General features: G+C 48.8%; 1 protein-coding gene across 12 annotated transcripts; it reads left to right on the forward strand.

The window, feature by feature from the left end:
* The first annotated feature begins 759 nt into the window (after nt 1-759).
* On the forward strand, nt 760-26,884 carry CHST10 (carbohydrate sulfotransferase 10). Of its 12 annotated transcripts, XM_063616798.1 has the most exons (10): nt 760-1,027; nt 3,221-3,291; nt 8,999-9,082; nt 9,299-9,396; nt 10,818-11,263; nt 11,999-12,130; nt 16,068-16,159; nt 20,600-20,834; nt 23,084-23,189; nt 24,956-26,884. In XM_063616798.1, the coding sequence occupies exons 6-10, from the start codon at nt 12,031-12,033 to the stop codon at nt 25,491-25,493; spliced, it is 1,071 nt and encodes a 356-aa protein (XP_063472868.1). In that variant the 5' UTR covers nt 760-1,027; nt 3,221-3,291; nt 8,999-9,082; nt 9,299-9,396; nt 10,818-11,263; nt 11,999-12,030; the 3' UTR covers nt 25,494-26,884. The 12 variants fall into 12 exon arrangements, 11 of the variants coding, with proteins under 11 accessions (XP_063472868.1, XP_063472865.1, XP_063472869.1 ...); XM_063616795.1 differs by having other exon boundaries at nt 8,999-9,396; XR_010115432.1 differs by lacking the exons at nt 8,999-9,082; nt 9,299-9,396; nt 10,818-11,263 and having other exon boundaries at nt 24,956-26,226; nt 26,506-26,884.
* Nucleotides 26,885-27,138: the final 254 nt, after the last annotated feature.

A 27,138-nucleotide genomic window follows, 5' to 3' on the forward strand; every position in this document is an offset into this window, starting at 1 on the left:
TACATACACGTATCTATTTTACTTGTTTCCTAAATAGACACCGATATAGTCGGGTAGTTAACAAACATGTAGGTTGTATAAACATAAAACTAGTTTATCTTCTTTTGGGCAATAAAATCTCAATACCTTTGAGGTTCACTCAGGCCTTATCCATTTCTGCAGGTTAAGAAGTTACAACTCTTCAGGTCTGTAAACTGTTCAGGCCGTTATCATTGTCCTTTGTTAATCCACTATACCTGGACAAGTTACATCCCCAACCTGGACGGCCAACGGGGTTCTTTAAAGAATAGAACGTCCCCCTTTCACCAAGTAGGCTTATTAGAAAATGCTAAAAGTTACCCTTAACGCAAGCAAGTGGCCTTTTTCCAAGTTGGGGATTTAAGAAATTTACTTATCTATCTTTTGCATTTTTCCAAGGTGGTTTATTTTTGTGTGTGTGTGGCTTTGTTGTTGTTGTTTTGGTTTGTTTTTTTGCCTTTTTCCAAGTTCGAGTTTTTTTTTTTTTTTCATTCTCAAAAAGCAAACCTGTTTTCTGGATGGAGGCCCAGCGGGACTTGTTCCGGCAGTAGGTCTCAGTCAGAAAGAACGCTCTTGCAGCGGCAGGAAGGGAGGCTCGGGATCCGGGCCTGGGGTCCCGCGGCCGCGGCCCTCCTCACTCCCCGCGGCCCGCTGGAACGCGCACGGCCGGGGACGGCGGCGGAGACGCGCGCGGGCAGGCGGCGCGCACGGCCGGGTAGGCGCGAGGGGGCCGCGTGGGGCGGCGGCGTCCTGGCCCCCAGAGCCGTTCTCGCGCGCCGGGCGTCTTCCTTCCTTCCGCTGCCGCCGCCGCCACATCCCAGGACCCGACGGGCCGCGGCGCGGAGGCCACCGGTGGCGGCGTGGAGGCCTCGAGGCAGGGTAGGGCGGGCCTCCCGCGCTCCCGGGACCCCGCGCGCTTCGCCCACAGGCCCGGCGAGGCCCGACCCGCGCTGCGCCGCCAGTGCCAGGGGAGGAGCCTAAGGACCCGGACGAGCGCCGCTCCAGTAGGGTGAGCTCGGGGACGCGCAAGGCGGGTGGGTTTCAGCGCTCGGGCCCCTGCCCCCGCCGCGGGGCGCACCGAAAAACCGGAGAACCTGCGGGTTTTGTCCTGGCGAGCCACATCCCGGTGTGTTTTGGCGACTTGAAGACCTCCCTAGTTCGCGGGAGTAGCGGGAAGAGCCTTCCTCGCGTTAATTATGCAATAAGAAGGCGTCCTTGTGCGGGATGCTGTGACCCGCGGAATTATTGATACTTGTGCGAGCCTACAATTTACTTCTTTCATCCTTGGCTGAGAATTTGCGTTTGTAATTGTCGATGGAGAGAGGAAGAAAGGGTTCCGCTCGGGTCCAAGGAGCATGCAGAGGAAGGCAGGGAAGAAGGAGCATGTGCAGCCTCGGTGCGAGGGGAGGCAGGGGTGGGAATGCACGTTCCCTGCCTGTGGGGCCCCGGGGTGCCCTGAGCCTCTGATCTTCGCTGTCAGGAGACCTGTCCGAAGTTGGAGGTTGAGGCATGCAGTTCTGCACTTCTGGCTGGGAAGGTGAACCAGGTTTTCCAAAAACTGTCATTTTTGTTTTCCAAGTCTGCAAGGCAGGAAAGGGTTGGGCAGTGAATGAAAAGTAGTGCAGCCAGGTTCTGGTTAGCTCAGCGGCAGGACTGTCATAAAGGTGTTTTTTTTGTTGTTGTTTTTTGTCTGAAAACCAGAGTCTGGGGCTTTGGGCCATGAGGAGTTGGGTTATTGCATTGCTTAGAGTGCCAGAGTGAGAAATGTCTCAGACGCTGTTAAAATTAGGCAGCTCAGTTTAGCTCTGGCTCTCTGATCACCAACCACCTCCTCCTTCACTCTTTTCAGTGACTGGGTTAAAAAGAAAAGACACAAAGAAAGAAGTGGTCTTTCCCCTTTCCTCCCCATTATAATTAGAGCTTAGTCCATCTTGGCTCAGAATTGGAATTCAGAATTCAGAATTGCCCTTGACCCTGAAGCTCAAAGAAATACCTGAGCAGAAAATTCTTTCCTTCGCTGAAATGAAAATTGGGGTGTTTGCAAAACTGAACAAAGAAAGAATTTGTAAACATCACAGGCAACTTGCAGTTATATTCGGATCAGTTTTCAGTGTTTGAGGAGTTCATATAATAAAAAGGTGAGAGAGAGCCAGGAATAGAAACAGGGTAGAGAGGTGGTTGCAGGACCTTAGAGATTGCAGAAACCCAGGAGTTCATTTTCTTTTCATACACGTCTGGATAACCTGGATGTGAGGCCTATCAAATGCCATACATGATGTTTCTGACAATGATGGACCACATATACAACAGTGGTCCCATAAGACTATACTACTTTATTTTTACTCTACCTTTTCTAATTTTAGATACACAAATACTTACCATTGTATTACAGATGCTTACAGTATTCAGTACAGTAACAGCAGTACAAGTTAGTAGCCCGGGAGCAATAGATGATTCCATATAGCCTAGGTGTGTGGTCAGCTGTACTATCTAGGTTTGTGTAAGAACGCTCTGATGTTTGCAGAAGAACATCGCCTAACGACACATTTCTCAGAAGGTATCCCTATTGTTAAGTGATGAATGACTGTATATAAAGCTTAATCTTTCAATCGACATAATAGGAAATTGCTTTTAATTTTAGCATTGAGTTCTTAGAGTAAAGGGAGGCGGAGAGAGACCGTGCTGCATGTGTCCCAGTCAGCTTGGGCTTTATTGTATGTTAAATGAGTTGTATGTAAATCCATGATCTCTCTAATTCCATGAATTTGGCTTGTTTCTGGTTATTTATGATATGGCATTTGGCTAAAATTTTCCAGGTGCTAAAGGTGTAAGGAGTACAAAAATCCAGAGAACATTTTGCATTGGAAGAATTAATCATCTTATACAGGAATCCTTTACCTATTTCAAACATATGAAACAGGCATAATTGGATTTGATTATTTTTGCTACAAAAATGTTTCATTTTTCACACTAAGTTACATGGAAGAGTCTTTTAAACAGCTAGTGGTTTTGGTACATTTAGAATATTCATTTACCAAGAAATCCAAATATAACCTGTCTTTGTAAGAGACCCATTCTGTCAAATATATTTGAATCATCAAAATGGTTAACTATTTCCTTCCTAAATATAAACCAAGTTGTATTAAGTAAGTTGATCCTGTAACTTTTAATGATGCTTTTTTAAAAAAATTTTCCTATCCAGTGACAAGAGGAACCAAGAACCTCAGTTCAGGGGAAACACAGCAAGGAAATGTGAGCCCCAGGCTGCAGAAGGTATGCGAAGGAGAATGTGAGCTCATTAGTTATTTAAGCATGCCATTCAGTATTGTTCCTGCCTTTTTTCTTGCCTGTGCAGATTTTAAACTCTTGATAAGGAGTATGTAAATGTGTGCTTAGAAACGTTTCCTTAAATATAATAATAGGAGCATGCTCTGAGGCTGGGATTATGTGAGTTAGTACCTGCTGAGACCTGTGCTTGGTACAGAGTGAACCCCATACAGGTGTTTACTGTGTATTATTATTATTGTTCATGAAAACCTGTCGTAACTACAGGTGTATTTCTCATTGGACAGTTAAGAATATGTTTTCATTCTCCTAATTAAGGGTGGTTAATCGTTCCAAGGCGATAAATTGTAAGGATGACAACAGAGAAGACAAAGGAAATTTCTGAATGCAGATTGAGAGAAACCTTTACTATGAATTTGAAAGTCTCAGTGACATGCAATAGAACTTTATAGTATAAATTCATATGCCACACTTTGCGTTATGAAGTTGTAATGTAATGATTCTATTGATAGGGTAATGCATTGTAGTTCAGAACATGCTCAGGGTTGATGGTGAAATGTCCCCGTTTCTGCAGCCCTGGTCTGTCTAGTTCTCATCTCCCCTGTCATCCTCCTGGGGTTACCAGTTCCTTGTACATTACCAGATTTGTGTGTGTGTGTGTGTGTTGTGTGTGTTGTGTGTGTGTGTGTGTTGTGTGTGTTGTGTGTGTGTTGTGTGTGTGTGTGTTGTGTGTGTGTGTGTGTCAAGTTTCCTTTAGAGTCTGGCTGTGTTTTAAAAGTTGAGCCCTGGACATGTGATCCCTGGTGTGTGTATGAGGTGAGGTTGTCAGTAAAGGGCCATTGACAGGCCTCCTCATCTGACCCACCCCTGTCCCTGTTTGCCCACTCTGCATGAGGAACACTGGCCTTCTTGCCACTTTTGGAATTCTGGGACCCAGACCACAGTCTTTGCCCAGGAGTCTGCATGGCTTGCTCCCACACTCTGTCCTGCCTTTTCTCAACATCCTGCCCGTGTCCTTGTTTGTTAGCTGGTGCACCTGTCACCTGGCTTGATCGTATACATTGATCACTTGATTTGTTTATGGCCCGTCTATGTCTGTTAGTAGGAAGCACTGTGAGAGCAGGGAATGTGTGTTGCTATATCCCCAGGGCCTAGAACAGCCCTGGCTCAGAGGAGGACTTTGGTAAATATTGCCGAATGAAAAAATGTCTGCAAAAAGACTGGTTAAGCAGAATTAAGTGGGCTCATTTACCATGGGACTTTTCAGAACCTTTAATAAGTGAATGCGCATATTAGAAGTGGGGCCTGGCAGGTGGGAGGCAAACTCATCAGCAGAGTAAGAAAGGCACTGTGCTTCTGGATGACACCTCAGACTTGGGGAAAAGCTGCTGGCAGGAATGGTATTGGCAGCTGAACAAAATGAATTTACAAGTTTCCTTTTCAAAATGCAGGGGAGGAAGGATTTGCATCAAGAGATGGTAATAGTAACATTTCCATTGTTAGTAATTACAAACATGTACAATGTGTGCTATTTTTCTTTTATTTAAGATGGGGAAGGGGGTAGATTAGGGCTTCTTGTAGATTGTTTCTTCCCTGACCCTACTTTCCCCATAAGGCCTTAAGTTCTTTGGCTGCCAGTTCAGCCTTGTGGGTTGAATTGAGGAACCAAACCCTCTGATTTGGTTTCAGATCCTGACATCTTGACTTGTGAAAATCCCATTTAATGACTGGAAGTAGAAAAGCTCTGAAGATGGATATGCAGATTCTAGGGGTCAGGAGGCTCTGTTCAGGGCCTGCGCCATGACCGAAGGGAGGGCGTGCAGGGGCTCAGGTTCCGCTCCCACCATTAGCTCTAGAGGCACTCTGGGAGTTGTCTTGGCTCCTTGAACAAAGGGGAGTTAATTACAGAAAATGCCAGGCTTTTTAAAGGCCATTTGTCCCCTAGCTGTAGGGAGAGCAGCAGCCCTTGGCAGAGTCCTGAGGAAGGACTCTTTATGTCAGGCCCCAGTCCTCTTGTAGACAGAAATAATGAGCCTTGGTGGTGTCATCCTCAGATAGGAGGCAAACCCCATGGTGAAATTCTGTATTCAAGGAAACAATGCAGAGAATGGGGCAGACTTAGAGGAGCTGGGGAGAAGTGAATTTGGAATGCCTCTCTTTAAAAAAAAAAAAAAGGGACAGAGTTTTGTGTTGTTTTCCAAAGTCAGACAAAGCCTAATTCTACAGAGTCTAGTTAACCGTAGGTGGGAGGGCTGGAAAGGAGAGTGAGATGAAGGCAGTGATGGAAGGTCTTAGATTCTAATTAAACCTCTTTTAGCTGTGTATTTGGAACACTTGTAATTCAGAGCATCAATAGACTCTCGTTGACTAGATGCTTTTTTGCTGCCAATTTTCCTTCTTAAGATGGAAGGAGGTGGTGGGAGAATGGCATTTATGCCAGAATGCCTAGAGTCTGCATTTTAACAAGATCCCCTAGGGGATTCATGTAGGCATTAAAATTTAAGAAGGGGTGAGGTCCTGGACCAGCAATTCTCAGTCCCAGCTGCTCATCAGAGTCACGAACAGAGCTTTTAAAAAATGCCTGGGTACTGCCTCCAGAGATTTGTGTTGTCTTGGCTGGGGTATTCTTGGGGCACTGTGTTTCTTGGAAGTTTCCCAGGTGTCCAGCCAGGGCTGTGATCCACCACCCCAGACATAAAGCCAGACACCTTCAGGTAGATGTCTAGATTCAGAAGGCACATAATCCCGAAGCAAATGACACCGCGCTTAGCTGGGCACACCACTCTTTAGGATTCATCAAAACCCACCACACCAGATAATGTGGATCCTCCTAGCTCATCTGCTGGCTTCTAGAGCCACAGCCAGAGATGATGGGATGTGGAGCACCCCACCGGGGTTGCTTATACCCAGTTAGAGTTCTCCCTCCTCCATGAATGAAAATGGCCTTGAGACTGGGCAGTGGCTGAGTGGACATTTGCTTTTTGCACCTTTGACTCTGCTGCTGAAGAAACTGTTTCAAAATTTAAATCAGGTCATGACATCACCACCCCTCTTCTCATGTAAAACTCTCTTCAGGGGCTCCCATTGCTTGCAAGGAAAAGCCCATAATAGCTCTGGAAGGCCCCATGTTGTCTGGCCTGCATCTGCCTCAGCCTGTGCCCCAGAACTCCAGCAACATGGGCCTGTCTTTAGTTACTCAGGGGCCCGTTCCCTTGGCCTGGAACCCTGCCCTTCACCCTAGGTAACTGTGCTGGCCCAGACCACTCTGCCCAAGGCACATCCCCTTGTATTTTCTCCCCACAGCACCATGTGCCTCTCACACTATCAAGTACCACTCCTCAGATAGATTCTTTCCTTCGTGTGGGCCTGTTAGATGACAAGCTCTGTAAGGACAAGAACTGTGTGTGTTTGGTTAGGGACTCAGGATCATATCCTTGGCAGCTGTTTTACTGGATGAATACACTGGATAATGAATAATGAGCTTGAAGTCATTATTTTTAGGTTATTTTGTCCTTAAACTTGTATGCACATACACACCTACTCATGTTTGAGCGCTGTATTTTGTTAACTGTAGAGATATTGGACCTGAGGGAAGTGGGTATTTTGAGAGAGGACCAGGCTGTAGTCTTACTGGTTCTGATTGGCTCATGTAGGATGTGACTTGTAGAACAAGTCCCAGTTTTCTAAATTTTTAACTAGGCCGGGTGTGGTGGCTCACGCCTATAATCCCAGCACTTTGAGAGGCCAAGGCGGGTGGGTCATTTGAGGTCAGGAGTTCAAGACCAGCCTGGCCAACATGGTGAAGCCCCATCTCTACTAAAAATACAAAAATTTTCCGGGTGTGGCGTGCCTGTAATCACAGCCACTCAGGAGGCTGAGGCAGGAGAATCACTTGAATCCAGGAGGTGGAGGATGCAGTGAGCCAAGATCGAACCACTGCACTCCAGCCGGGGCGACAGAGAGACACCCTGCCTCAAAAAAAAAAAAAAAAGAAAAGAAAAAATGCTTATTGCAAATATTTCAAATATGAATTGTATAAAGTACAAAAAGACCTCTTACTGTCCTCTCATGATTTTATTGTATGTATTACATATATGTGTGTATGTTTGTATATGTGTGTAATCATATATATTTCACACATACATGATTTTTTTAACAAATGAGATCATACATTCCATCCTGCAACTTGTCTTTTTTGTTTACTGGTATATCTTGACACTTTGGATATGGATCTACGTCATTGGCTTGCCTTTCATCATAGAGTTTTATTTAAAATGAAAATGTTTTTGGACTTTGGCATGATTTCCTAATCCCCCCCCATCAATGTGTTTTAAGTAGTAAGTGTATTTGAATGCAGATACATACTGTGGCTTAGATCATTTTGTTTTCAGATAATACTGAAGTCCTTATAGCATTTGGTTGTTTTCTAGTCTCAGTTAATGGATATTAAACATAGAACTGCTCTGTGGAGACTAGAGAAATATTTTGAGGTTGAAAGGGGGCCTCATTCTTGAAAAAGCCTGGAGACCCTCAGGGAGAGGGTTGGGCAGGCTGCCTCCTGAAGTACCTTTCCACGTTCCTGAGTTCTAGTAAGTTGCTCAGTTGACACAGTCATTCAGCAAATAGTGATTGTTGGCTCGTGGTACGCCAGGCACTGTGCTGGTCCCTGCTGTCCTGACCAGCATGAGCCCACATTCTGCAAGGAGAGCAAACGGCACACAGCGAGAGCATCTGGGCTGTGCTAGGTGCAGTGGAGGAAGTGGAGCAAGGTCAGGTGGTGCAGAGCGGTGCTGGGGGTACCACCTAGGTGGTGATGAGGTAGAGCTGACTCTTCCTCTGCTCCCCATGGGAAAGGGAGCAGGCCCTGCTCACCCCGAGTGTACAACAAGCCCAGTGGCTGGGAGCAGCTCCTCAGAGAGCTCCCTCCTGGACTCTGCAGTGACTGCCCACAGGCTCTGTGGGCTGCAAGGGGCGCTACAGCCAGATATGGGCATGCTGGCAAGCAGCTGTGCTTGAAATGCTGATAGGGGCCTGGGGTGTAATGCTCTTCTCAAGAGAGTGGTTTTGGCAGGGCTAGGGTTTTGCCCCTGAAGCTTTGCAAATCCATATCCCCCACTGGAGTCTCCACGTGTCCTGGTACCATCCTGGGGACAAGAAGCAGGGAATAAGCAGGGGAAGGAGGTGGGAACCCTGCAGTCCATCCTTCTCCTGTCCTAATGGAGTGGCCAGGGAAGGGACTCTCTGTATATCTTAGTTTAGTAAGAGTTTGCAGAAGTCAAGTTAAAAATGGATTTTTTGGGCCGGGCGCAGTGGCTCACGCTTGTAATCCCAGCACTTTGGGAGGCTGAGGCGGGCGGATCACGAGGTCAGGAGATCGAGACCACGGTGAAACCCCGTCTCTACTAAAAATACAAAAAAAAATTAGCTGGGCGTGGTGGCGGGCGCCTGTAGTCCCAGCTACTCGGAGAGGCTGAGGCAGGAGAATGGCGTGAACCCGGGAGGCGGAGCTTGCAGTGAGCCGAGATTGCTCCACTGCACTCCAGCCTGGGCGACAGAGCGAGACTCTGACTCAAAAAAAAAAAAAAAAAAAAAAAAGATTTTTTGAAAATGAAATAACCATCTGAAAGAACACATTGGATGATACATTGTCAGTTGCATGATTGTTGAGACAGTCCTCTGACTGATGGGTGTGCAGGTAGCTGTTTGTTCTCGTGGATGAAAAATGGGAGCCCGAAGAGCTCTTCAGTGACACACCCACAGCCACCTAGCTGGGGAGAGGGTGAGTATAGACCAGTCCCTGACCCCCTGCCCGGGTGAAAGACTAGCTACGGAGATGGTGAGTGCAGACCAGTCCCTGACCCCCTGCGCGGGTGAAAGACTAGCCACGGAGATGGTGAGTGCAGACCAGTCCCTGACCCCAGGCCAGGTGAAAGAAGCTAAGAGCTCCTGACTTTAAATGAAAATCCAATACTTATGAAGGCACATATGGCTTCAGGATAGTGCGCCTCTGTTTTCACCTCGCGTAGATGGAGAAATCCTATCCCTAGGCCACCTGGCTTCCTGGAGAGCAGAAGAGGTGCTCCTCATTTTCAGGTAAGGCTTCATTATCTTCCCACTTTACCTGCAGATGAGCTCAGTGGGCGAAATCATATTAGATTCCTTCAGAAGACTAGTTCCATTGGAAAGATTTGATTCTTAAACTATAAAAACCTCCCAATTGCTGTCCTGAGGCCGGGCAAGGGTGATCAGGGGTTGGAAACCTGGAGAGAATGAGCAGAGCAGGCAGTGGAATGTGCAGTTCCCAGGTCCTCCCGCCACATGCTCTGCAGAGTCAGCGCGTCATGTGGAGGAGGGAGGCAGTGTCTTTTATCACTGTTCCCTTTTTCATAACACTGATCCTAGGAGAGGGTGGGTTGCAAGCCCCAGGACACTCAGAGCCAGGACCTCTCTGTTCAGAATTGCATGCAACCTGCTTGGTACATCCTGTTCTTTTTACTCTCTCCCCAACCCACCCTGGTGCCTCTGCTGCTCGGTTAGAAATGGCCTGCAGCTGGCATTTTTCAGGGGGGTGCTCTCACTGTGACCCATGAGGATGGACCCCCCTGAGTGTGCTGTCTTAGAGGGATGAGCTCAGTGGACTTGGTACTGCTGGGCCCTGCATCCTCTGGCCACAGTCTAAGCCTCAGTTTCTTGAAGGGAAGTTAGCAGTTGCTGGAATGAGAGTACGTCTTGTTTTTTTCTCTCTTCTTGATGTAGACCATACTGTTGCATTAATTTCTGGCAGCCACACTGAGAAGGGTATAGATTAAGCTGGAAAATCACAAAGAGTGCCAAGGGATTGGTCAGTTTTTACTGGGGGTCTGCACCAGGCCAAATGGGTGCTGGTTTTTTGTCTACATTGTGTCATTTAATCCTCATGGCCACTCTGGTAGGAGGAGGGCCTTCTATTAGAGATGGGACATTGAGGCTTAGAGAGGTTAAGTGACTTATGGAGTCACAGAGCTAATGGGTGTGAGCAGGGATTTGAACCAAGTCTGGGGTTCTCTGTGCCTCACTGCCTCTGACAAGGAGTGGTGGAAGGAGGAGGGGATTGTGGGATGGAGACAGGAGACAGGACAGCTGGCTTCCAAGGAATTTGGCATGCCCCCTGCTGGGTGGTGTTGCTGATAAAATACAGTACACTCGGTTAAATGTGAAGTCCAGGAAACAACACATAGGTTTTTGGTTTTTCTTTTAGTATAAGTATATGTAATATTTGGGACATACTTTATGCTAAAGAAATTAACTGAAATTAAACCTAACTGGGTATCCTGTGTTTTTATTTGTTCAACCTGACTTGGGGAACCCAGGAAGGACACTGGGCCTCATTTCTGGGCACAAAAAATACTGGTTTTGGGGGGGGTTGTATAAGTATGTCTTATGCAATATTCGGGTTATACTTACACTAAAATTTTATGTTTTCTGAAATTTAATCTTAACTTGGGGGGTGTCCTGTATTTTTATTTGTCTATCAGGCAACCCTATTGGTGACCCCAGGAAACACACGAAGCCTTATACACGGGCACCTGAGGGTGGCCTGCGACCCATTCGGAGAAAACCCAGGCAGCTTGGCAGGTGTTGAACTCCCCACTGCAGGCTGTATTCAGGTGTGGCCGGATAACCACGTGGTGTGTGTGTCATGGATCCTATTTGCATTCCAGATGCCTGGTTCCTGTGAGATTCTAGGATGTAAATGTTGAGACAAGGAGAGTGATTTACCTGGGTCTTCATGGAGCTCTGACCCACCCAGGGTTAGGAGGCTCTCTCTGAAATTATTTGCCGTCAGCACCGTGTTGAGGGGACCACTTCTCCCTGCCATGCAGAAGTGATGAATGGCCTCAGTCAGTTGGTGGAAGCCAGCTCAGCCCAGGGTCGTGTCTGTACGTGGAGAGCTTTGGCTTGAAGAAGCACTGTGTTAAAGGTGAAACGAAACACACTTTCTTGTGTCACCTGCCAAGAACTGACAGTGACTTCCCAGTTCTTTATGTGCCTCCTGCAGGAGAGTGTGGCTTTTGTGCCAGGCTGAGGACCGACATGCCCCATGTTGCTCCCTGGCTGTGACAGCATGAAAAACACCCACCTCAGTGTTCTACCCAGGCCGTTGCTGGCGAGTGGGCGGAGGCGAGAAGCGTCAGTGTTCATTCCTTTGCTTTTTTAGAGCTTCTCTAGGTGTGGCTACATCTTGTCAGCCAGTCAGAATTTTAAACACAGCCAGCTCGTAATTGCCCCAGCATGGCTTCTGCCCACTATGAATGACCCTCAGCTAAGGCCTAGTTCTTGGCAGGCCTCTTCCTGCCACCTGCTTCCAGACCGTCGTGGGAGCTCGCTGGGACCTTAGCCTGGGCCCAACAGGAGTCAGGGATCAAAGGTGCAAAGGAGTCTTATTCTGTGTTCTGAGAACACACGGAGGTCTTCTCTCATTATCATGTCTCTCCATTAGGGTGTTCTAAATTTGATTTTATTATTGAATCAATCATTTATATTATTAATTCAATATGAAATGTTAAATGCCAAGTCAAACTACCTATTGTAGCAGTGGAAAAAAACGGAAATATTTGTGCTGATACTGCTGACTGAAATCACCTGCTGTCTTCATTCCTCTTTGTTGACTTGAAGTATTTGTAAGCAGCAGGGGCATCTCGCTTGTGTTTTCCAGGAAGAGTCAGTGAATGGCTGCAGTGTGACAACATGCACCACCAGTGGCTTCTGCTGGCCGCATGCTTTTGGGTGATTTTCATGTTCATGGTGGCTAGCAAGTTCATCACGTTGACCTTTAAAGACCCAGATGGTAGGTATGCTTCATGGTGGAATGAATTTTGGCTAATTTAGACCTTGCTGCAACACTGTTCCTAGGTACATGCACGGATGACTTCTGTCACAGAGTCAAAGGACTTTCATGCCAGCAGGGACCTTGGAGGTCATGGCCTCCATTCCTTCATGTTACAGAGGTGTGAGGGGAGTTGGGGTGGGAGGGGCTGGAGGGTCTTTTCAAGCGTCTCCTCTGGAGGAGGGAAGGTGTTCTTTGTGGCTGAGGCCTGAGTGGTGGCTGAGGCCTGGGTGGTGCCTGAGGAGCAAGGAGCAGGGTCTCCTCCCAGCAGCACAGTGGCCTTATGCCTTGCAGCAGGGTGCCTCTCAGGCTCGCAGTTGGGAATTGTCTCAGCCTCATGTCATCATGAGAGGTGCAGCCTCAACTGCTTGGCATGCCCGTGTGGCGGCCATATGTTTGAAGGTCCCCTCCGTGCAGTGGAGGAGGGTCATTTAAATGTATGTCTTCAGGTTGTCTTAGAGGCTTTCTTAGCTCACCTTTACTGAGCGTAGGCATTCAGATGAGGACGGATAAACAGCATCAAATTGGGTCTCAGAATGTTGATTCTACTTCGTGCTCTTGTCATTTGCTTATCTACATCACAGTGTTTCTTCCACCAAATGGACACCCTGCCTGCTCTGGCACCGCCCATGATTGCCCTGAGCATGGTGAGGTGCTCTGTGGTCTGTGGAGTGCTGGATATGTCCAAAGAGGTGTGTGATGTGCTCTCCAGCCCTGAGGCCACTTCATTGAGTGGCCAAGCAGGCAAGCACGAGGCCAGACACATGGAGTCATTGAAGTCCTCATTTGTGCCGTGGATTGGCCCATTCCTTTAGGCTGATCAGGAGATACTGGGGAACGTGGGTGAACACAGCATCTTTACTCTGCACTGTACTTTGTGTGTCCTCCTGCCGATGGTGACCTTGGGAAGGGGCAGTTAGAGATGTCTCTGTGCCAGCAGTTCTTCCTGGAGGCTGCACCAACCTGTGCTGTCTGTGTGAATGTGGGGGACAGGCCCCTGCTCCACCCCACAGAGCTCCCAGGCATGTCCCTAGCTGTGTCAAGGACTGCCCGATGTCCTACACCTCCTGACCCATCCTCTCTCTGCCCCACCCTGTCTGCAGAGGGACAGCAAGGTTAGAAGGGAGGTCTGCAGGGAAAAGAGGGACACCCTGAAATTAGCCCACATGGTGGTTCTCCCTGTGACAGTTGTTGGTCCCTGATTGGCTGTCATCACATGTCCCGCCTCATCCTCCAGGAGCCCTGGAGAGAAACCTGTGAGGTCTGCACAGCCTCGGGAGGTGGTATTACACCTGCAAGTATCTGGGCAGGTGTCACAGAGCATGACAGCTCACATCCGGGACTCAGAGTTCCGTCAACAGAGCAAGGGTCGATTCTTGGAGGGTTGCTGGAATGTGACACGATGATTTCAGTTTGACAGTTTGGACATTTCCATGGCAGCTTCAGCACAGTGACATGCCACTGAGAGATCCCTCCTGAAGCCCTAGAGCCGGGTTCTCATCCCCGCAGCACTTCAGAATCACCTGTGGGACTTTACAGACCTGCTGCTGCTTGAGACCCAGTGAAGGAGAATCACTAGGGGTGGGGCCCAGTTGAGAAGCACAATTGTAGATCCTAGCTGGAGAACTGAAGAGAAACAGAGCTGCTGCGAATAAGAAATAGGTGTTACTCGGGATTCTCCTAAATGTCACCTCCTGGTATGGAAGGCACTCAAAAGGCAGGTCATGAGGTTAAATTGTTTATGGTTTATTTTGTTTAAAAAAGTAGGAGTAGTGGTAATACATTTTAGTGAGACTTCTATCAGTAATAGTTAAATAAGACGTGTGCCTTTGTGTTTTACTGTTATCTGGCAGAATGGCCTCTAAAGAATGCCTTGTTTCCCAGCGGCATCTGGTAAATGAGTTCTCATTCTCCTTTGATGTATCAAGTTTCGTGCTGAATGTTTTCAGTGTAGACACTGATCCTGGAAGGTAAGCACGGGTGGGCCCGGTTAGAAAAAAAGCAAGTGTAGGCGCGGAACAGGGTTTTGTGAAGAGGAGAAAAGGAGTGGTAGGGAGTGTTAGAAGATAAAACCTATGAAGAAAGATGAAGGGCTTTTGGATTTTACACCTGGAGAGGAACACCGCAGCGGTCCTTAATACTGCCTGTGAGATCTTTCCAGCCGGCTGCCTTAAGGCAAGTAGAAGGGGGCGCTTCCCCTGCCCTGTGAGATCTGGTGTGGCATGTGGGTACTGGGTCACTGAGATGGGAGTGCTGCCCCTGACCCCAAGGCAGGGGCTGCTGGTGGTGAGGATGCTGTTGGCCGCACAGTGTGCAGTGAACTCAGCAAGAATCTTCTGTTGTGGGCCCACTCCAGTTGCGGGGTGGCCACGACAGCACTACCAAGCCTGCCTCACTCATGTGAGATGTTACCTAATTGTCCCAAGGGACCTGGTTAAGATCCTGAAGGTGGATGTCTGCCAGCTGAGTTCTGAATGCAGGATGCGAGCTGACACGCAGCATCTTGCCAGTGTACAAGGACACTGGGCTGAAGCATCAGGAGCATGTACACTCAGAGCCCGCCCCTGCAGGTGTCAGAGAGGCCCTGGGCTGGGGTGCTGTAGGCCTCTCCCCTGGAGCCTGCCCCTCCAGCACTGTGCATTAGAGAGTGTGTCCTGGAGTCTGGATCTTGGGCAGCACAGGAACCCTGTAAGCTCATGGCCATAAAGGGTTTCTCACATGTTGGAGTTTATTTCACACACGTTCACAGTGTTTTTGATTATGAACCAGAAGCCCATTGCGAAGTGTCAAGACCAGGAAATTACAGACGTGGCAGTGTCCATGGTGGGGAGTTCCATTTCCTGGAAAGTGCGTGGAGAAGCCTTGGCCTCAGTGCTCCCAGGCTGCTCCTTTCAGCTCTGTCCTCTGGGACAGGGCCAGCCTCAGAACCCTCATCAGTGGTGTGCATGTTCTTCTCACCTACCTGCCTTTCCCGGTTTCTCCTGCCACTGGAGCCCCTAGGAAGAGCATGGTTGTCTTGAGTTGCTGTTTAAAGCAACACTTACTTTTTTTAGTGTTACAGTTTCTGTTCAGCTCAGCAGTGGAGCCAGTGATATTTGTGGCAATGATTTATCTTCAGTTAGCAAATTTCAGTATCATATTGAACTAGGATCAGGTGTTGTAACTAGACTTTCTCATAAGAAAATAAATCCCCCTCAGCGAAGAGAATGTGATAGAATCATATGTTGAGACTCAAAATGATGCCCTTGTGGACCTGGTTTGTGTTGGTAGGTGCTGGTTTTTCCTCTCTCCTGGTTGACTTCCTCATTGGTTCTGAGCTGCTTGAGGGCAGAGCCTGTGAAGTGAAGGTCTCTGCAGCCTTAACCATCTTTGCATGTACTTACTTGCCATCTGTGGATACTCTCCAGTGAAATGTCTGGGTGTATCATACCTATTTTCTAATTGGATTGGTTGGTTTTTTAATTGTTGAGTTTTGAGGGTTTTTATATATTTTAGATAGGAGTCCTTGGTCAGATAAGTGGTTCATAAATATTTTTTCCGTGTTTGAAGCTTGTCTTTTCCTCCTCTTCAAATGGGCTTTCACAGTGCAGATTTTCTCTTTGGTTGTTTTTTAAAAAGATTGATGGTTTTGTTTCACATTCAGGTCTGTGATCCACTTTGAGTTCATTGTTGAATAAGGGGTGAGGTTTGGATCAAGGTTTGTTCCGTGTGTGAATGTCCAGGTGCTCCAGCACCATTTGTTGGACAGACTGCCCTCCTCCGCTGAATGGCTTTTATGGCTTTGTCAAAAGGCATTTGGGCATCTTTGAGAGCTTCTATTTCTGGGGCCTGTGTTCTGTCCCATCCACCTGTGTGCCTTTTCCTTTTAGAGAAGACATTCAACCTCTCTGTCTTCCAGTGTACAGTGCCAAACAGGAGTTTCTGTTCCTGACAACCATGCCAGAAGTGAGGAAGTTGCCAGAAGAGAAGCACATTCCTGAGGAACTGAAGGTGGGCACAGCCAGGCCATGGTCCTTGTCCTCTCGAACACAGCACCCCTGTCACGGGGAGCTGGCCTTCCCCTGTGGCCGGTTCCGCTTGTCATCACGTCTGCGTTAGAGCCTTTTCCTGTGTTACTTCTCCATGTTTAGTTCACCTTGTTAATTTCCATCTGGGGGAGGCACAGGTCACGTCAATTTTTGTGCCCCTCACAGAGCTCTGTGCATCAGGGCTGCTCTGTCACTGTTGGTCGTGCAGCATTCCTGACCAGCTGAACATGAGCCTTGGCCAGGGAACCAAGAGTATTGGGCAGGGTCAGGAGGAAACCAGGAGTGGGAGAAGACATCTCACTCAGTTGTGGGGTTTTAGAGTGAAAGGGGGCCCTGGACAGCAGAGCAACTAATTCAGCCTCCAAATTGAATGGATGAGAAGAACTGAGCCTAGAAAAAAGGCGGATCCTCCACAGTCCCATGGAGTTCATGGCAGAGCCCAAGGCTCCTGACTTCCACCCAGCCCTTGCCTGGCTTGACATTCTGGCTCCGTGGCTTCCTCTGCAGGCTTCTTGTGCACCTAAATTCCTGATCATTCCCTAGCTGGGATGAGGGGTGCACTCTGGAAGGCCTCTCACTTCCTAACCCCCATTCTGGATCTAGAGGGTTGAAGTTGCAATTGTGCCAGAAGGAATGAAATGGGTACAGCGAGCCCTAAAAATATTTTTAGCCCAGAATCAAGCCGTAGAGGTGAGGACAGCTCCTATCCGTGGGTCACTATGTAAGGATGATAAATTAGAACTCAATAAACATAGAAAACATACACTAGTCAGAGTAGAGTGCTGCTGGAGGTTACTTCTCGTAGGACATTCATGGAATGGAGGTCAAGTCTACAGAACTCTGAGACAGCCTAAATGTTGCTTTTAGGTTGAAGCATCCCAGGGTAAGAAAATAATTTGGACGGGCTACAGAAACAAAACCAAAAAATCTTATGGGAAATAGGAGAGTGGCTTTAATAGGATGGATTGAATAGGAAATCAAAGTTACATGGATAAAAACAAAGGTAGGGTAAGCCTTCGGCAAAGTGTCGCAACAAGGTTCCCTTGAGGATGCCACACCCTGTGAGGAAGAGGGCGATCATCTTGGTGCTCCCTCTCCCCCTCTCTGGGTGGAGGGTGCTCCCGGAGAGATTGCCAGCCTGCAGGAGTCATTGCAAATAAAAAGACTGCGCCTGAATGTGCTTTACAGTTTGCAGTGTACTTTACTGGATTTCAATCTCATTGGTCTTCTGAGCCGCCCTCTGAGGTATATTTTTATTCTCAGTTTGCATTTGGGAAACATGAGGCTCAAGGAACTGTGCTCACTGGGTCAGTATCCCCCGGACAGCAAGTTGTGGGCCTGGGCTTTGAACTCAGTGTCCTCTGTGCCCCTCTCTTACCCGCTGCCCCATTCATTCTCATGAGACTCAGATGGGAGGTGAGGGAAGTGGGGGATGTCAGAGGTGATGTCCGCTGAGGCCACATGCCCTTAGGTGACACCAAAACTCAGCATGTGTCTTCTCACAAGGAAGGGGATTTATCAACATGATCAGATTCTGTAGCTCACCTTTAAAAGTTTATTTTGGCCAGGTGCGGTGGCTCATTCCTGTTACCCCAGCACTTTGGGAGGCTGAGGTGGGCAGATCACCTGAGGTCAGGAGTTCGAGACCAGCCTGGCTAACATGGTGAAACCCCATTTCTACTAAAAAATACAAAAAATTAGCCAGGTGTGGTGGCATGTGCCTGTAATCCCAGCTACTCGGGAGGCTGAGGCAGGAGAATCACTTGAACCCAGGAAGCAGAGGTTGCAGTGAGCTGAGATCGTGCCATTGCACTCCAGCTTGGGCAACAAGAGCGAAACTTGGTCTCAAAAAAAAAGTTTACTTTGTGCATGGTGTAGCCGAATGTTTGAATGGAAAATAGAAAATAATGTCTGTCTTTAAGTTGGTTTTGTATATTTCCAAAGGGAAAAAAGAAAACAATGCTCATTCATAGATACAATTGAACAAGACATCTTTTTTCTTTAGCTGGACATGGTGGCTTATGCCTATAATCCCAGCACTTTGGGAGGCTAAGGCAGGAGAATCCATTGTGCCTAGGAGTATGAGACCAGCCTGGGAAATATACTGAGACCTCATCTCTACACAAAATACAAAAATCAGGTGGTTATGGTGGTGTGTGTTTATAACCCCAGCTACTTGGGAGGCTGAGGTGGGAGAATCACTTGAGCCCAGGAGTTGGAGGCTGTAGTGCGCCATGATTGTGCCACTGCACTCCAGCCTGGGTGACAGAACGAGACCTCGTCTCTTAGAAGAAGAACTTTTGTCTTTGTCTCTAATGCTTTGCTCAAAGAAAACAATATCTAATATCTTTTCTTTGTTCGAAGAAAAGCAATATCTAAAAGTGCAGAGTTTTCTGCATTTTCTAAAGGGAACTTGCTGGGAGGTGCTCTCCCATGATGCTGTGTTCTTGAGTGCCATCCGTGATCGGGGTTAGATTTGGAACAGAGAGGGAGGAGAAGACAGAGAGGCTGTTTTGGGATAAGTGAGCGAGAGGTGGGATGGATGAGGAAATGAGGTTGAATGAGACCCGTTGCTGTAAGAGCAAGGAGAGTGCCTGGCGTGGCTCCTGGTTTTCTGTGGTGGGTGGAGGGTGCAGGCAGCTGGTGATGCCCTGTGGGGAGGGACGGAGGCCAATCTGCAAAGGGGCCTCTCGCTTCCCCAGTGTCTTCATCTCGGAAAGCAGGCAGTCAGGAGCCCCCAGGACGCTCTTCCCACCACCAGGGAATCCCAGGAAATTCACTTAAACACACGAGGGAGAAAGCATCCTGGCCAGAGGTCATGAGTGTAAGGGAGTTTGGTTACAGTAGATCCACAAAGGAAGAGCTGGGCAGGGGGCACTGGGGCGGGACCTCTGTCATCCTGATAGTTCCAGTGTCCCAGTTCTAGTGTGTTCTAGAAGGCTTACGTCCTTCCCATTTTCTAACTGACATTGTCCCGTGGGAGGACAGGTTGTTAAAACTACCTTATAAATGGATTTCCTGGCAAGCCTGGTGCATGTTAAAAGATATAACAAGGACATTTGGGTCCATTCAATACAATTATTTGGAAGGATCATCTGCTTTGAAATTTTGAGAAGTTCTGTGTAGCTTTAAGAGATAGATGTGGCTGGGCATGGTGGCTCATGCCTGTAATCCCAGCACTTTGGGAGGCCGAGGTGGGCGGATCACGAGGTCAGGAGGTCGAGACCATCCTGGCTAACACGGTGAAACCCCATCTCTACTAAAAATACAACAAAAAATTAGCTGGGCGTGGTGGTGGGCACCTGTAGTCCCAGCTACTCTGGAGGCTGAGGCAGGAGAATGGCGTAAACCTGGGAGGTGGAGTTTGTAGTAGCCGAGATTGCGCCTCTGCACTCCAGCCTGTGCGACAGAGTGAGACTCTATCTCATAAAAAAAAAAAAAAAGAGAGAGATAGATGTAGCAGCAGAAGCCTTCAAAATGCTGAGAAACAGGGCCACAGCTAGAGGGGGCCAATGGAGTTGGTGGAAGCAGCCCTGCTATTCAGGAATGCCTTCAGGATGCCCCTGGGGAACAAGGAGGTGTGAGCAGCAAGGGGACTTTAACTCTCTGAGGACAGGGGGCCTCTGAGCAACTTCTGTGTGTACTGGTACATCTCCTTGTGCCCCCCCAACCCACACACACACCAGGCCTCTCACGTTACAGGTATTCACTTAGGTTCTAAAACAGCCCTGAAAAGAATGGACCAACATGTAGAATTTGAGCTTTTTCATCTTTTTTCCCCCCTAGCCAGAGGATTCCAAACTTCTTACTTTGGTTTTTAAATTTTTTTTCCCCCAAGATGGAGTCTTGCTCTGTCGCCCAGGCTGGAGTGCAGTGGTGCGATCTCAGGCTCATTGCATTCTCCACCTCCTGGGTTCAGGTGATTCTCCTGCCTGAGCCACCCGAGTAGCTGGGATTACAGGCGTGCACCACCACACCCAGCTAATTTTTGTATTTTTACTAGAGATGGGGTTTCACTATGTTGGCCAGGCTGGTCTTGAACTCCTGACCTCGTGATCTGCCCACCTTGGCCTCCCAAAGTGCTGGGATTACAGACATGAGCCACCATGCCCGGCCTTATTTTGTTTTTTAAAGTCAAACTTCTCTCCAAAGACGTCCGAGGAACCAAGCTTGCATTCATTTTCCTTGCCCAGCCTGCCGATCGGGCTGGTGGAGAGGCTCTGAGGAAGGCCTCAGGAGGGGGCTGGGGATAGTGGGTGTCACTCTGTAGAAAGGCAAGGAAGGGAAGAAGAGAAGGCCCCAGATGGAAAGGAGGGAATAGGCCAGCAGGAGCAGCTCTGCTTGGCCGGGTCCTGCCTCCTTTAATGGTCCCTGAGCTGCTTCTGCTCTGTGTCACCTGCAGCCAACTGGGAAGGAGCTTCCAGACAGCCGGCTCGTTCAGCCCCTGGTCTACATGGAGCGCCTGGAACTCATCAGAAACGTCTGCAGGGATGATGCCCTGAAGAATCTCTCGCACACTCCTGTCACCAAGTTTGTCCTGGACCGAATATTTGTCTGTGACAAGCACAAGATTCTTTTCTGCCAGACTCCCAAAGTGGGCAACACCCAGTGGAAGAAAGTGCTGATTGTTCTAAATGGTGTGTGTGGGTCTGCTGAATGTCTGTCTGGGAAGGGTCTCGGTAGCTGGGGCTGAGGAGGCTGGGGTTTCTCCTGAAAGGACTGGTGGCCTTCCAGACAGGCCTGCTTTTGTTGTTTCCTGTTAGTGTTGTGCCTTAAAAGTTAGTGGGGCTCGTTTAGACACTGATTCTTTTCAAAGGGGCACAGCCACAGTCCGGCTCTCCTCGCCTGTCATAGCAGATCCTCACTTTAAGTGGCTTGCCCACCCCCAGGCCCCCGTCCCTTGTCTCTTCAGGTTCCCTGTGGTGATGGTTATAGTCACCCACTCTGTCCCACGTCCCCAGGGCCCCACACTCGCTGAGCCGCCAGGAAGCCTCACGGTCGCCCTCTCTGCAGTGAGAAGGGCTCACGCTGTAGAGCCTGGGAGGGGAGTCCTGGCCCGGGGCCTGGAGCCTCTTTACCTGCAGACCAAGCGTTCTGTGCCAGCGAGCAGGAAGAAATTGTACCCCATTTCACACTAAGCATCTGTGTTCAGAGGATTGAGTCAGCTTGCTTCAGGAAACCTGATATTTGCTAGGGAGCAAATTAGATCATCACAAAGTGACCTCATACGCTGCAGTTTTGATTACTCACTACTCTTTTTAGAGATGTTTATTTATTTAAATTCCAATTAGTCTGAACCGATCCTGATAATTATGGGCTCTGCTTATGAAATTTAGCTTCAGACAGGAGTTAGTTCCAGTCAACAGCAGTGGGACTCCTGGGTCAGGAATCGGATTTTGGGGCACCATGGGTGGGTGGCCCTGAGGTTCCATGTCCTGCTTGCCACTCCTGATGCTGCCCACAGAGTCAGTGGTCATTCCTGGCCACTGTTTGGCCTTCGCATTGGTTGGCTGGGAGAGAGAATGGTGGCACCTCATCTTCTGGTTGTCACATATAATTAATGTGCTTCTGCAGTGATTGGATAGCATGTGGGGTTTTCAGAAGCAGAATGAGGCTGCAAATCGAATTGAAAACAAGGAATATACAAAGGCTCACAAATCAGCCACCGCAGTGTGAAGCAGCATACTTTAAGAAGTAAACACCCACTTACAAGGGCAGCACAGAAATCGGAGTGGGCTTGCTGGATCATGTAATACAGAAGTGGGTGGTCCTTGTGGCTGTCTTCCGTGACCACTAGTGTACCTGGATGGGGACAGGTGCATGAATGGGCCCGTATGTGGACCCACAGAGCTGGTTCTGTCATTGTTCCCTTGAGAGCAGTGCTCCCCATGCCTAGTTTACAGCCATCCATAGCATGTACCACAGAGTTCTGGACTGGGCTTTAAACACTCGGGGGAGCAATGAATAAAACCGACAAGACTGTGTCCACTGCTCAGATGGCCCAGGGAGATTCTTCCCTGCCAGGACTCCAATCTTAACCCTACAGGATTAACACAAAGATGGATATTAAGGCTTGCAGAGGCTTGGAGAAAACCTCAGCATACTGACAGTGTATTTCCATTTGTCTGCATTGAGAAAGTGAAAAACCTGCTCAGCCACCAACTCTAGGATGGCCTCTGCCCAAGTTCCATTCAGCAGCCTGGACCTGCACTGGTCCCTGAGGACAGACCCTGGCTGTTGGCATGGCCCTGCCTTCTCGACACGCCTTGTCCTCTTTTGACTCTTGTCTCAAATGTATCACAGCTCCCATAGCTTAGTCAGATTTTTCCAGCATCAAAAGGTCTTTTCTCCCTGCCAGCCTGGGATGCTGCAGGGGTACCTGAGAACCACTGTGGGCCAGGGGGCATGTGGTGCTTGGAGAGCTTAGCCTGTCTATGGGATGGGGTTGTGAAGCTGCTGCGGGCATCTGTTAGCACGACGTTCCAAAGTCCTGCTTCTCTGGCATTTTCTCCCAGTCTCAGAGTAGAGTAAGTGTTGCTGGTGTTAGGAATTCTGTTTGCATGCAGCGATCTTCCTCTAATGGCAGATTTAGCCCAGTTAGGTCCATTGCCAGGGGTAGGCACTGCCAGCATTTCCACTCTTGCTCCCTCCCCCGCCTCCCTAAAATCATCAGTTTCCTCTAGTTGGCTTATGGATTCCCAGAAGCTTTTCTTCACTCGATCATCGTGCTGGCAGAAGCAGTTGAAATTCAAAGACCTAAACTTGGATATTGGGGGTGGGCTTGTCATGCACACATGGGGAACATGGGGCCCGATGTAAGGACATGCCCTTCTCTAAGGGGCGCACCGGAGCAGCCAACCCACCTTCCCTTCTGTTTACTTCCCAGGAGCCTTTCCTTCCATTGAGGAGATCCCCGAAAACGTGGTGCACGACCACGAGAAGAACGGCCTTCCTCGGCTTTCTTCCTTCAGTGATGCAGAAATTCAGAAGCGGTGAGAGCAGCTTCCTCAAAGGGGAGGGGGGAATTTTTGTAAACCTGAGAAGAAATTTGGGAAAACCCCAGGCTGAGTTCTTTACTTGCCAGATTGATTGGAGGACCACAGAGGGCTGTCGGTTTGCATCAGTGAGAGGCAGCTAAGCTATACCCCCCATTCAGCGCCTTGAAACTCTCAGTTCCTTCTGAGAATTTCTAGCTTACCTTCACACAGTCCATTATGAAGGTTACATAATTTTGTTAATAGAAATGAGCAGGCAACTTTATTCTGCTTTGGTAAAGTTTTATAGATTGCTTGCTGAATATGATCTTTTCTTTATAAGAAAGGGATTTGGATTGCAGAGACCTCACTGAGTATTTGATTCTCCCAGAGGCATTGTGCCCACTGCCATGGGAGCTGCCCCTGGAGTGGTTGTGTGGGCTGCACCCAGCATGGGCAGGGTAGAGAGATGGAACCCCTGATCGCAGCAAGGATGGAGTCCAGGCTGGGTACAGTGGCTCACGCCTGTAATACCAGCACTTTGGGAGACCAAGGCGGGTGGATCATTTGAAGTCAGGAGTTCAAGACGAGTGTGGCGGACAGAAACCTCGTCTCTACTTAAAAAAAAAAAAAAAAAATAGCCGGAAACCCCGTCTCTACTAAAAAAAAAAAAAGAATAGCCAGCCGTGGTGGCACACATGTGTAGTCCCAGCTACTCAGGAGGCTGAGGCAGGAGAATCGCTTGAACCCCGGAGGCAAAGTTTGCAATGAGCTGATATCTGGCCACTGCACTCTAGCCCGGGCGACAGAGCAAGACTCTGTCTCAAAGAAAAAAAAAAGAAAAGAAAAATGGATAGAGTCCTTAGCTAACAAATGAGAAAGTTCTCGTGTAGTAGCTCTCAGGTGGCCTGGGAGAGCAAGGCTGAAAAGTAGTGAGGGTGCAGAAGCAGCAGCTCACGTCAGGTCACCAGCTGGATTTTGCCTCCTGGGTCTGCAGCCACCTGCCTTGCATGGTGCCTGCCCACCCTTACAACCCTTACCAGAGATGCTCCTGGTGAGGACTGTCCTGCTGTCGCCCTGAGCACTCATGGGGCTTTTGTGAGACTCAGTGAGTGAAGACACGCAAAGCACAGAGAGCAGTTTCTGGCCTGTCGTAAGCACGCTGTGTTCCGTGATGTCACTGTTGTCATCGTCTTTGTCATCGACACTGCTACCGGCCCTCCTCCGCAGGGCCATGCTCTGCTGCCGCCTGCTTGCAGCTCACCCGTACCCACTCCTGCCCGCTGAAGCGTGAAGCCTCACTCTCCATTTTCTCTTGCCCCCCTTCCCCTGGCAATTTGAATTGAATTTTTAAAAATATGCCCTTAAAGTAACTTTCCCTGGCCTCATCTATTCCTGACTCACTCAGAGTTCCTGCCTTTATGATTTTCTGCCCAGGAACAAAATTTGTAAACATTCTTGAAGTTTTGAATCATTCAAGTAAAACAGAAGGTAGATTAAATAGATGTCTTCACAGTGACTGCCTACGATGAGTACTGTGGCCTTGGACAGGTAAGGTTTTCCAAGCCTCCGTTTTCTCACTTGCAAAGTATGGTAATAACAGGATTAATCCACAGGATCTTGGAGTAGATTAAGTAAGAGGCGTGTGGAATGCGTTCATGGCAGCCTCAGCAGGTGAGGGTCCCATATACAGTGCTGCGCTCCGCTCATTCCTCCCTCTCCCGCCCCCTCAGCTGTGACCTCCTGTGGCGTCAAGTTAACCTCTTGTTCATTTTTTTCCTTAGATTGAAAACATACTTCAAGTTTTTTATTGTAAGAGATCCCTTCGAAAGACTTATTTCTGCATTTAAGGATAAATTTGTTCACAATCCCCGGTTTGAGCCTTGGTACAGGCATGAGATTGCTCCTGGCATCATCAGAAAATACAGGAGGAACCGGACGGAGACCCGGGGGATCCAGTTTGAAGATTTTGTGCGCTACCTGGGCGATCCGAACCACAGATGGCTAGACCTTCAGTTTGGGGATCACATCATTCACTGGGTGACGTATGTAGAGCTCTGTGCTCCCTGCGAGATAATGTACAGTGTGATTGGACACCATGAGACCCTGGAGGACGATGCCCCGTACATCTTAAAAGAGGCTGGCATTGACCACCTGGTGTCATACCCGACCATCCCTCCGGGCATTACCGTGTATAACAGAACCAAGGTGGAGCACTATTTCCTGGGCATTAGCAAACGAGACATCCGACGCCTGTATGCACGTTTCGAAGGGGACTTTAAGCTCTTTGGGTACCAGAAACCAGACTTTTTGCTAAACTAATACATAGGACCTATGAATTCAAATATCTTTATTAGACCCGGGGCTAACCAGGTAGAGATCTGAGCCCAGAAATGACCCTTCCTCCACCACACCCCTCCTTTTAGGATGCCCGGGGTCTCCCACGGGCCTGTGAGTTGCCTCGGCATATGACGCAGGACCCCGACTGTTACAACTTAGTTTGGATGTAAGATGCTCTGAGGACCCTGCCCACACCCCTGCCATTGTCATTAGGATGTTGCTGGCCTTTGCTCACCTCAGAGGGGAGAAAAGACTAAAGATTTGCAGTTTGACAGCCCAGCAGGGAGGAAGCATCACACAGCATTAGGAGCCATTTCTCTCAGGTGTCAAGGAAGGGGATGCCCCTGAGGTTCTCCTGGCTAGTCGGGGTAGCTTCACCCATCACTGGTGGGTTGCAGGAACAGTACCCAGCACTCTGAGGAGGGACAGAGAAGCAAGGGGACTGCTGAAATCGCAGAGGCTTTTGCAGCATCAGATCTGAGGAGTAAAACGGCACCTCTGGCCTTCATCTTGGTGCTGCTACAATTGTGAAGGCAAAGCATTCTTTCTGTGACTGTTTTGTTCCTGTAGACAGTCAGCGATGGCCAGAGGGTGGTGTGGTGTCCAGGGATCCATCTTTCCAGAATCCATGCCTGTGTAATGCTGGTCCATGCTTCTGAACCTGTGTCTGCCAAGCGCCTATTTCATTCGCCATAAGAGATAACGATTTTAGAAGGTAAGGGGAGGGGAGGCTTTTTCTACCTGAGAAGGGGAATGTCTTTGGGGGCCTTAAAAGGAACATGGCCCAGGAATGGGAAGGCTAGTTGGGCTTGGAGCTCAGGCTGCTGTGGATTCGGCACATCAGTTCTGACTTGCCTTACCTGGGTGGACAGCAGTGAGTCTCCACCTGTCTCCGCCAGGGAGCTCCCACATTGGGGCTGAAGACGAGCAGGGGCAACATGTCAGCATCATAGAATTCAGTGTAGTTTACACATTTCGATTCCTTTCATCTCAGCAAAATGGGCACCACCAGAGCCATTTCTGATCACACCACCATCCTGGACCATGTGACTGGAAGGTGGGTAACCAAGTTCACCAGCAATAAAACCCAGGGCCCAGGTAGCCTCCAGCAGCGCAGCTTCCTGGCAGCGAGGTAGGCCCTGGTGCAGGGCAAGCCTCAGCAACCATTTCAGATAATACCGTCCACAGCCAGGGCCGCTGAGATCTGGGACAGATTCCTGGGATGAGTGCCAGCCTGACCCTGCATGGTGCCGCCGAGCCCAGGATAGAGGAGGGAGCCAGGCTTTGCTTCAAGGCGGCCTCTACCTTTTCTCAGAATGGTTTCCTGATTGTGTCAATGTGAAAGTAAAATAAAATTTATGTGCCAAACCTGACATGAGCTGCGGTTCTGGGAAGGGTGCCTGTGTCCACGCTTGCCCCAGGCAGATGGGATAAGCAGGTGTGCGTGCATGCATAGCTGCTCAGGGTAAGCAGACCCCAGGAGGCCCAGCCTTCAGCCGCCGTGAATGTGCAGGGCCGAGGATGCCATGCTGGGTTATGTTTCTATAACATTTAGCAAAGTCTTGTTACAATTTCAGACCAAATGAGCTGATTGATTACCTCTTTGCTGTTTGGAATCTGTGGATCT

The sequence above is a fragment of the Symphalangus syndactylus genome, chromosome 14 (genome assembly GCF_028878055.3).
Source record: "Symphalangus syndactylus isolate Jambi chromosome 14, NHGRI_mSymSyn1-v2.1_pri, whole genome shotgun sequence".
NCBI classification, from domain to species: Eukaryota; Metazoa; Chordata; class Mammalia; order Primates; family Hylobatidae; genus Symphalangus; species Symphalangus syndactylus.